General features: G+C 40.3%; 1 protein-coding gene across 1 annotated transcript in view; it reads left to right on the top strand.

Moving 5' to 3' along the window:
- Positions 1-11,888, top strand: part of FGD5 (FYVE, RhoGEF and PH domain containing 5) — a 102,621-nt gene that overhangs the window by 2,716 nt on the left and 88,017 nt on the right. The window contains exon 2 of the mRNA XM_010288060.1: positions 4-203. Within this exon, the coding sequence (XP_010286362.1) occupies positions 4-203 (200 nt within the window). The remainder of the gene's footprint in view (positions 1-3; positions 204-11,888) is intronic.

The following is an 11,888-nucleotide window of genomic DNA, read 5'->3' as shown; positions in this document are numbered from 1 at the left end:
GAGAACCTTCCTGCTATGAGCTCTGACTATGAAAACATACAAATTCCTCCTCGAAGATCCACCAGAGCAGGAACCTTTACTGAGTTTTTTGAAGATCCCAGCAGGGCATTATCTGCTGCTAATGAGAACGACGGCTATGTGGATATGAGCAGCTTCACTGGCTTTGAGAACAAGCAGCAAACCACAGACCAGGAAACAGAAAGGTACTGTAATAAATTATTATGTAAGACTTGCTAGCCTTCGCCAAACAGGCAAGGCCTCCCCTTCTAGGTACTGTAGGCATTATCTCCATGTTGCTTGGCTTATACCCCCTCTCAGGAAATGCTTACAAGAAAGATTGGAAGAATACAAGATAAGCCTTTATCAGGGAAAAAAAAGACACCAAATTAACTCTTTACCCTGTAAATGTATACTAGCAAGTCCAGTGGATCTGGATCTAATGGCTTACAGACACAAACCAAAGAACATTTAAAAGAACTTTTAAAAATATTTGGTTTATCCAATGGATCTAATTTTTGTGGCTTGTGGGGGTGGGAAGAGCTTGCTTTGTTGTAAGAAAGGTTTCTGACTTCTTGACTGAATGAAGAGAGCCTATTTGCTAGAAGGGGTCCTGCTTCATTTTTTCATTCCTGTCAATTTCTCAAAGCAATAATATATACATAATTTATCTTTCAAAGTACATCAGTTAAGTATAGACCAGAAAATCCCAAATCATGAACTACTCAGACTGGACAATTAATTTTAAAAGTTGCTTTAAAACCTATCATTATGGCCCTTTGGCAAAGCTGATGATTTATAAATGAATTAAATAGCCTTGCCTGAAGTCATATGCACTGCTAACATTAATAACACACTTTCATCCCATTCCATTAGCTTACCTGCAAACAAGAAAATGTTGTTTTCATAGTTAGATAGGAGCAATGCACTCAAGACCTTTGCATTTGAATTTGAATCTGTCGTCAGATTACAGCATACAATCAGTGGAGTGCAGCGATGTAAAGAAGAGTGTTTTCCATTAAGTTCATGTTGAACAGGTAATGAGAAAACAAGGTGCAAAGCAAATTAATGAAGAGGAATGTCTTTAATGGGGTTGCATTTTGTTACAGCTGTGTGAAAAAGATAAACATCTTAAAAGCAAGGTTTTCATGTCCATTTTCATACATCATTCTCTTTCTAAAGATTTAATACTCCTGTTTCTTTGCAACATTTATTTTTTCTGGTCCTCTCCCCTGTCATTGTGAATGGAAGAAACCATTGGCATTTCACACATCCCTCTTCCAACAGTTCAGACTTGGGGAGTAAAAGAACTTTTCTTTAACAGCTCTGAATGAATCTTGCAAACCATTTCTAAGACAAGAATGATGTACAGTGTACTTTGTCTATCTGAGAGAGGCAAGAATTGGCAGGGGTAGGGGAGGTGAGTACAACATGGGGAAAGCGATCGTATCAATGCTTAAGCTGTGGATCCAAATGTGCCTGAAGCTGAGGGATCTGGGACAGAGGCCTGTGGTTTAGCTCTCTAGAGATGTTGGCTGCCTACAGTGTTGGGAGCCCCAGTGGTGCTGACACTGGGACACGGTGGACTACAGTGCAGCTTCACAACACACACAGCCACATCCCCAGAGCAGTGCTCAGCAGAAGCTGCGTTAGCAGGGCCTGACAGCCCATTAGTCACACTGCTTTCAACGGTTTGCATTGCGCCCAGCACACTGACGTTTGCTCTTGGAAAAGCTGGCCAGTTCTTTGTGTCCATGAAACACCGCCCATTTTAGGTAGTTCTTGAAGAACCAAGTTAAAAATATTAAAACTACGTCAATTGCTGTGACTTGGGCCCATTTATGAACTTCCTGTGGAAGCCTGTTGTTTCAAAGGGAGAGCCAATCCAAACTGGTTCAGGAAGTCTCAAGGTCAAGGCGTGAACATAATTTTTCAGTCTGCTGCTTGTTGTGCATGCAGTTTTTGCTGTTGGGGGAGAAATGAAGGCCAGGCTCCTGAACAACCCCTTTATCAAGATAACTGGGGTGGAGGGGAAGAGCATCAGGCAGACAGCAATATACATACTTTGCTGCTGAGATATTATTTGCTATGTTTGCCAGGAAGTTTTGGACAAAGACATGCCTGAAAAGCTTTGATGAAATGTAAATGGGTAATACATACCCAATGGCATAATATACTTGGAGAAACAGTGTATGGTTTAATCATAAAGCAAAGCAAATCGTACAAGTACATGCACATGAACCTATTTTCACATGCATACATGATGTACGGACATGGATGTTTTATTTCCTGCTAAAGCAGTTCTGCCTAAAATATCTCTCAATGTATTTAAGTTTATAATATGAATACCTATCAAACACAGCTCTATCACAACCACACAGGGATAAAAATTACTTTGAACTCCAACCTGCTCATATCCTGAGGCTTATTTCAACCATTTGAGAGTACAAGTGTGTTGGAGTAAACCCTTGCAATACATGAGACCTGAGCCCATGAACTTCCCTTTGGTGCATTCACCTGCAGAGCACTGGTATTTAGCATCTGCTGATACCTTATGGAATTCCTACATTTTTGATGAATGGCCAAGTACAACTCTTTTATTACACTTCAGAGAACAGAATGTAAGAGTGCTATAAAAGATTATAATAATTCAGGAATCTCCACTACTGGGTGTGATTGGGGAAAAGAAGGGTGGGAGGGGGGCTTACAGAAACTGACAGCTGAAAAGATTCACTGTTTAATTTTCTTGCTTAAAAGGACAGACCATGTGGAGTAGATTTAAACCAATAATTTCTAATTAGAAGCAATCACATTTATAGAAAAAGTCCAATAACGAAAGTGTTCTAGAAATATAGCTTAACTTAGAATTACCATTGCCAGAATAGAACTGGGAATATTGCCCCCTGAAGGGCAGTTACTGTGTATCCCCAAAATTTAGCTATCTGCATTAATAATTAAATTCTGATTTGGATGCATGACCATATAGATCATCATTAGCCTTCTGTACAGTTTAGAAATAATGGGACATAAGTGGAATTGGACAAAACTCCCCTGATCTCTCCCCAGTCCACATAGCCTGAATGAGACTCAATTTTCATTTGCTTTTGAAAAGTCACTTTCTAGCCCCTTTTCTCTGAAGAGTTGCACTACAAAATGAAAACCAACACAAGCCAGCTGTTCAGGCTGAAAGCAAAAGACAGCTGCGCCCCACCTCTGGGATAGTACAGTGTAAGCTGTAGCATTGCCTTGACCCTCAACAGCTGTAATTAAGAGCAATTTCACCAGAGTTACTGGCTAAACTTTCATCAGATGAAAGTCACTTCGAATTAAAGTATTCTGGCCCATATCTTAAAGAATAGCTTCACTAACCCAGCTTGACTTCCAGAGCATCAGCTGTGCATATGACAGTGTGATACGTCAGAGGGATGGGAAAAAGATACCTCAAACACTCATTTCATAGTCTACAACAGTCTTTTAGGAGAGATGGAAAGAGTCTTTTATCAGGGTTTAGATGAGGTCAGGAAGATGGCATAGGTTAGGTGTTTTCAGAATTTCATTTCCCCTTTTTGCTTCCTTCATAGAGTCCATAATTTGGATTTACCAGGTTTGCTAAATCTCAATCCTTCTTTCTGCTAAGATGCTTAAAATCCAGAGGAAAGAAGATAGGGAGAAGACTGGAATAAAAGGAGTATGCCTGCGGTTCCACAGCTAATCCCACTGTGATGTTGAATATTCCTAAGAAATGAGCTGAAAGCCCATGTGCTCTTATCTATATACTCCTATAACCTTCTACATAAAAAGGTCATTGATGCATACTAGAAGAACCTCAGTCTGATTATTGTTCTTAACCAATAGCAGGACTTGCTCAGACTTTGACTCTCAGCTGAATTCTTGGGGATCACTGTGGGGATTCCAGTGCTCTGTGCAATTACACCAAGGCTCATGGTAATTCCTAACAAGCCTCTAGAATTTCAGTCTCATGCCTGCAAATTACTGCCAAGGCTCTAATTTTCCACTGCTTTTCAAGACATATGAATGCTTCTCACCTTTAGTACAATCAAGAAAGCTTATCACCTCTTTAGTATCCTATGCCTTTGTAAATGTGTTTTATTCCCAAGGGATGTGCTTCTTCAAGAAGAAGATGGAGAAAAAATTGTCTTTAGTAGAAAGTCAGGAAAAAAACATGGTTTATGTGTGTCAAGCAAGTGATACCTTTCCTTTAATTTGGCCAGACTGAAGCAGGGACACACAGGTGCTTAGGGACCGATACAACAGTGCCAGCATCTGAAGTGCTAGCGTTGGAGAGGATGCTTTATGGGTAAGCAACTACATTAAAAGCTTTGTAAGCAATCCTTTTTGTGCATAGCCATAGTCAGTCTGGGCTTCTGTCAGGCCTACACACAAGATCACAAGGACTATGTCAGCACAGACAAATTCCAAAATGTATACCAAAATAATATTATAGTTAGCAATAGAACCACTGCCTATGGTTGACGGGCCATAAAGAATGCAAATCCCCCTTCTTTAAAAGGAGAATAATCCAGTGGATGAGCAGTTGCTTCCCCCTCCAGTGAGTATTTAGCTGTCCCCTTGCCTCACCACTGGATTCATCAACCTATGTTCTATCAAATTATGCCACTTAAGTGATTATATCCTCTCTGCTCCCTGCAGGTCATCAGTCACTGATTAGCTCCAAGATTGAAGCCAGGGCTAGTCTGTATGACTGCCTATTCTCTGCCCTTCTGTAACATACACAAAAAAAAGCCTAACAAAAGCTGAACGTAAGCATCTTAGAACATGAATTCTCTACCTAAAAATGGACTGAATAACATGCTACTCAGACCTTCATATGCCCTTAGGCTTAAGGTGAAATTTAAACCATTAGAGTGAATTTCCTCCAACACAGCACATGTTTTTAACCAACAAAATCAAGATGTCACATTCCTAGCTCTCTCTGCCCCTTCAAATGAGAAGCATATATGTTATGTAAGATTAAATCAACAACTCTTAGAGAGGCACAGTGTGGTATCTAAGCACAGTGTATGAAGGGTAACGTGAAAGTCTAGAGATAATTATGTAATGGAAGCTTCAGTATAAATAGTTCACACACCAAAATAGCAATAACCAAGAAAGGACAATCAGTGTTGCCATATTTAAAACAGTGAAATAAATATACAGGAATATTATATATTACTTGTTATAATTGTGAATCAATGTCATTTATATAACCTCAAGGAAATTCACAGTGCTTTAATTTACATAAAAGACCAGTAAGTTTCCAAATAAAGAGAAGGTTCTTAGAAAACCTGATACAGCAATACTACTAGGTTTGTCCAAGTGGCAGCATGTCAGAGGTGCTCAGATACTGTAGTGAAGAACAGATGGGCAAGCAGGCAAAGAGATGCTTATTTGGGGAAAAACACTCATGAGGTTAATGAATGTACTCAATATGATTTGAGAGTAACTACTGAAAGAATCCATCATCTCTTTATCAAAGGCTGATGCGAAATTCAGTTGCAGTCTTTATCTGTGTCTCTAACATGTTTAAAAATCAGAGAAGTACTTGCTGAACTGAGGCTCAGTAAGGGTGCAAATTAACCTGCAAGGCTGTTAGTTAATGCTTAGAGCAGACAGGTACAATTTTAAAGTCTGATGCATACAAGGGCAGAAGCAAATGTTCAGGACTGTTCTTCTATGAAATCCAGCAGAGTGAGCTGAATTAAACGTGCATGCAACTGCACCCATTAAACCAAGGGGAAGCTGAAGATGCCATCTCTTCATTTCTTTAAATTAGTTGAATAAATCAAACTTTCTTAATCAATTTTTTCTCCCTGCTCTCCTCCATTTTCTTTTTCTTTCCATTATTGAAGACATTTAAAACGACTTAATTTAACTTCTAAAGTAGGTCAAATAATACCCGCACCACAGAGTTAATCCCCAAGCATGATATGACTGAAGCCTATAAAAGGTTCTGCCCTCAAATGCCTGCCATAGATCATAGCCTTTGTATACTTTCCTCATTGACAAAAAGTTCGGGAAATAAGTATTTTGGAAGGTTGTGGCTCACATAGTCAATCTGTCATTCAAGAAAATGTAGCTATAATTGTAGTTCATGAAACAACTCTGTTCTCCCATTAGAAAAGAAACCAGAACTGTTTCTGAAAGGGTGGTCTGTTTTACTGCTACTTCAAATTCACGCACTTAAACTCATTCCAAGAGTACAAGAGAGCTAGAAAGGTTTCTGTAAAGGGTATTAGAAGAGTTTAGGAAGTCTCTTCACAACTGGTTAGAGATCCCTTTCATTCAAATATTGATCAGACAATCAACACAGACTTTAAAGAATTTTACAGAAGATAGCTGAGATTAGAGTCTGGCCCTGTGGATCTCTGTTGCCTGTAAGCAGAAAGCACTTTTTCTTTTTTTATAATAAATGTCATTACCATTCTTTTCCTTTAAAGACCTTTACCCTTTAATAATAGGCTAAGTAGGCAAAACTTTTCTCCCCTCTAGTGAACACTGGCCCCATGTGCTGTAGTCACATCTAAGTGTTGTTTGTAAAAGCCTATGTAAGAAAATGGGTGAGAAAGACAAAGTGCATGAAGTGAAAGAGGAGATAGTCTGCATGCTAGGGAATTAATTGTAGAGCTCATGCCATCCAGTGTCTATGGCTGAACTATATGGCACTCAAAAGCCCTTAAATATAAAACACAGCCAGTTTGGAAGGTTATTGTCATTAAAACATGAACACAGAGATGCTAATTCCCTGCTATGTTGAATGCAGTTAAGAGTAGCTGAGCTTGGCCCTCCAGCTGGTCATTCATCCACAGACACCAAGTTTGGACTGTCAGTGGAGCTAATGCTGGGGTGGAGATTTTGCCTGTGGTTCTGTCAGGAACATTGTGTGCAACTCTCTGGAGCACAGAATCAAGCTTTTTGACAGGTTTAAGTGAATGCATCTTGCCAAATGCAAACACACCTTCCCACTACTTTATGGCTTGGGGTTTACACTGCACTTGGAAGGGAGATCCCAATTTATACCTGATTTAAATAAGGCAAAGGGCAAGAGGTAAAACAGCCAGATACAGATACGATTTTACCAAAGGTCATTGACCTAATAAGGACTTTTCAGCGTCTTTAGCGAGAAAGTAGGTAGATGTGCCCTCTGCAGTTGACCATGCTGCTTGCCCAAGTAATTCTTGCTGCAAGAAGTTGTGTTTTCCCTGCCATTCTGGGGACATTAACACTGCTGATGCCAGCACACAACCAAGTTTTTTGGGAGATCACTGAGGAAAGGAAAGAAAAAGCCTTTCCAATACAGTAATTGTAGCTGCACATCAGTTTTACTGTCATCACTGAAATCCCAGCTCCAGGGAAGGAATGGTCCTTAAATTTGTGCATTTACTGATCACATATACCATCTCTACTGAAGATCAGAAGTTCCCCAGGAGCACTCCCTGAGGCTGTGGCAGGTTATTGTCTGTGTAGGACTTGTTTCTCCCCCCATGCCTGGTTCCTGCAGCAGTTCTACAGTGCAAAGGCTCTCTGTGAAAGCAAAGGAGCACATAGAGTGGGTCCAAGCAGGAGTCATCACTTTGGCAAAGAACCTAAGTGCTGATCAGAAAAGGATTAGCGCTCCTTTGTACAGTGAGCAAGTAGCACAAGCAGGTATGACAGTTGTTTAGCATTTGAAGTGTGCTGGTATGCACCTGGCAGGAGAATCCTAACCGCAATGTCACCATTTTGATCAGCTCTGAGAAATACAGCTGTGATATTGCATCAGATGTGCACAGAGAATGGCCACTAGAAACTCCTGAAGCCTTTCACTCCTTGGATAAATGCAGCAGCAGCAATAGGTACAGCTAAAGCACCTGATTGCTTTTCATACAGATGCAACCTGCCCCTTCCATTGACAATTAATTCCACTGAACTGTGGCCCTAAGGAAACCACAAGGCTTGTGGTTTCAAACAACAACCACATGGTTGTTTCTGCCTCAACAAAGAGCAAACGAATGGGAAGAATTCTAAAGAGGGAAGCAAAGGATGACTTGTGAAAGGAGAAGTAGCACTGAATTTCCACGTTTCTGACATTTTCTAGAAGACAGAGGCAGAAGAATGCCACATGATTTGTTAGCTGAGGAGCAGGTTTTGCTCTGTAATATGCTTGTCCATGTCGTATTGCTGTATCAACACAATTCTCATCCCAAAGAGCAGCCCAGTTACCACAGTTTCTTGTTTAGGGTAAAACTCAAGGAGAATTTTGTCAAGAACATAAAATCAACTTATACTTTGTTTTTTTCTGCTTATCCTGGCTAGAGCTGCTCAGTACAGGCATGGCTGTCAGAGGCTATCCAAAAAAGATCCCCATTTTCAACACTGTTCAAACTGTCTTTTGGCTTACTGCTGTATACAATAATAGCAATGCTGCTGACATTAGTTCATGCTATTTTACCCTGCATTTGGAGTAGAAGCAAGTTAACTCTAGACTAGACCTGGAGACAAACCTAGGCAAATCAGGCTCTCAAGGCATCTTGACTTGGGAGGAAAGTTAAGCCTTGAGCTACAGATTCAGCCTAGATTTCAGTCAGTTGTTTTCGGAAGGATGTTCCCATCCTTTCCTCTTTCTGCTTTCTGAGAGAAACAAATCCTAGCTGCTGATTCCACTCAGTTCCTAGTTCTTTGCCCCATAAATCCCTGCTCTTAGTGTAGTCCCTACACTAAGCTAGCATGCACCCATAGCACTGATAAGAAGCTTTACAAGAGAGAGAATTTCCTTTTCATAGGTCAAGCACTTCCCAGGGCTGGTAATACTGTTGATTATGGAAGTAGCACAGAATTGGTCTACTAATGGGGCTCAGGTCCCTTAAAGACCTGTATGGGTCTATTGTATGGAATTCTGCTGACAGTTATTAAGCCAAGGAGAAACATGGTGATCATAAGCATTGTGAGAGTTTTTTTAAAGAAACATAATTTTTTTAAAAAAACTTATGTAATTCTATGCATAGCTTTTCTTTATCTCAGTGTGGAACATGTACTGCCCTCTGGATCTTGTAGATGGGAGAAAGTCCCATAAAAATGCTGTAACAGAGGGAAGGAGGATCAGGGATTGAGCATAGAGACAAGGGAAAGAGACATTTTCACTTGTGATCTGGTGAACATGATGGAAAATAAAATCTCAGCAGCTTTCATCAGTTGTTGCACTTTGCAGTATAAACCTGAAAGAAAGTTTTGGAAGTTCATTGCAGAGCAACGGATTCCAGTACTATACCCTGACTTTAGGCTGTGCACTGCCTATTGAAATTCTTGACAATAGCCACAGCCAGCTCTGACATGAGTCATGTCTTTATTTCTGTTTACTCTTAGTATTGTCTGAATTGCCACAGGGAGTTAGAAGGTGATAGCAGTTAGTGCAGGACTTCTAGCTGCTCAGAGACAGAGAACAGTCTGAGGGAGATAACCCCTTGCTGCTCAGGTCTGGGCATAAAACATGGCTTCACCTTGTACTGTCAGGCACTAGAGGCGTGGGGAATTGTCTTTCCAAGACAGCAAGGACAGAAAGACAGCTATTAAATGCTCTTTGATGCCTGAGCTTTTCCAGCAAGCACCTTTGAGAATGTCTCTGGACAGTATTGGTAATGTCATATTGATACTGAAGAAGGAGAGATTTTAATACATTGTCCAGATTTAGGTATCAATCTTACAGCAGCTCCATGACTGCTCTCCTGTTTCTTCATATCCATGGAGCTGTTTGTACTGGTTCAAGCAGGTGTGGGGGGACAGTATAGGTAGTCAGGAAGGCAATGTGCACCCCTGGCACAGCTTTGCATTGCACCTCACCATCCTGTACACATGGCAGATGCGTCCCTGCATAGCCTCAGAGGGCTGCCACCTCTCAGCGACAACATGCTGGATCCAGCCCTGGCTTTGTTTATGAGGAATCACAGTCCCATATAACTCTGAAGAAATGGTCCCAAGTCCTCAGTAGATGTTGGCTTTATTAGCAGCTGGACTCCACTCTAATGGCTACTTTTCTGATCAAATTACAGTGCAGAAAAGGAGGAATGTGTATACATGGCCATCTTCATGTCCTGAGAGCTTGTAAGCCCGGACAGACTTCTTTGTCTTCCCTGTTTCCATTATGCGAACCAGAAATATGTTTCCGTGAGGTAACACAAGAGGAGAGAGTCTGTTGTGTATTGCAGATTTGCACTGGTTTATGTTTATGGGCCACAGAATTGATATTGGTGTGATTTAAGCATTCCTAGCACTACACAGAAAAAAGCGTCTACTGCTGACAGGGACATGAGACCGCAGATTGGCAAGATGCAGCCTGTTTAAAACGGTCAGGTCTTTTACTGTCAATGAGTGTTCTATGCATGCCTTTCTCCTCCCCCACCCCCACTCCGAGCCTTACGGAGAAGATTTATTGAATGAGATTGCACATTACAATTCTGCAGCCTTTCCAGAATCCACTGCTCAATGATATAGGGTATACCTCTAGATTAGATTTGTAACAAAAACAACAGAATGCTATTACATTTTAAATGCAAATCTAATCTAATAGTTTATGGTTTGTTGTGCCACACAGCAAAGTTATTTATAATGTACAGCATATTTTTAATTATCCTACAAGAATTCTTCTTTTACAGGACCCACAGGGGCTTAATGTAAAAACTGCCTTAAAGATTTGCTGTTCAGTGGTATACAACAATTAATTTTATCTTAATCGACCAATTAGAGTTAATGGATGGAAGAACACATTTAAGAGGCACAGTCTGTTTTGCCAAGGCCCCTCTTAAAGAGCTTATAAAAGGACTTTCACTTGAGTAATTGGCTGGATTAATTAGATGCTATCCTTTAAAGACCTAGAGCAAGCAGATTTAAACCTATCATCAGTGAACACCTTTTGGTGCTCTACTCATGCTACACCAGCTTTATCAGTATCACAGGGATGTCCTAAAACTTCTTTTCCTCAAAGGAAATACAGCTAGGTACTGAGGAACTGAGATAAGTGATAGTTGCTTGGATCTGTGTTCAGCAGTCTCCATCCAGCTGTCTCAAATTAAATACCTCTTCAGTCTGCTGGCAGCTTGTCCTTATGTCTTGAATATATTTAGTAAATTTGGGAAAAAAACTTGGATATTAACCCACTACATCTTCCTCATGGGCCATCTAGGCAGGTGGGGCTATTCAAGAGTAGCTAGTTTGATGTTTCTGATGAAAGCTTCTCACTGAGGCTTGTTGACCCTCTTACATTTCAGGTATCAAACTGCATTCTTAGTTCTGAGAATTGGCTAGAAGAGCTCAGAAAGGTCTCTTCCTTAGCACACACGCCTTCAGAAGTAACGGACTGTATACAGTATTGAAGTGAAATCTTCTGGTCCTTAAATAGATAAGGACAATATGTGAGCTAAAACTAAGCACCACAAAATATTTCCTTTAAACTTTCTGCTTTCACATTGTCAGGCTTAAAAAATCCAGACAATGGCAGTGAAATAAAAACACATCACAGTGAATACACTCAAGGGTAAAGAGCCACAGTGAGAGTGACATACAGTAAAATGACAAAAATGTAAAACCATCTTTTAAACCGTGCTGGACAAACAATTTATCTTGCCATTTGATTGCAGTTCTAAGGAAAAACATTGCATCAGTGGCTGCAAGAGAAATAAAATATGTGGTGTGCCTGAAAAGTCCAAGGGGAAATAAAAAAGGAATTCTGTAGTTCCCAACATTTTTTCTGATTGTTTCATTTGCAAGTAAAAAAAAAATGTAGATACTGAAGTAAATTCTGAACTAAAACGTACTTTTGAATTGCAGAATTAAAATGGTTTTGATTTTCCAGAATCATTGGGGGAGGCCAGAATTAATTGATTAATCCCAGACAAATGTCA

Source organism: Phaethon lepturus, unplaced genomic scaffold, assembly GCF_000687285.1.
Source record: "Phaethon lepturus isolate BGI_N335 unplaced genomic scaffold, ASM68728v1 scaffold15320, whole genome shotgun sequence".
NCBI classification, from domain to species: domain Eukaryota; kingdom Metazoa; phylum Chordata; class Aves; order Phaethontiformes; family Phaethontidae; genus Phaethon; species Phaethon lepturus.
The sequence above is the reverse complement of the archived record's forward strand: the minus strand, read 5'-3'. Positions and strand labels throughout refer to the sequence as shown.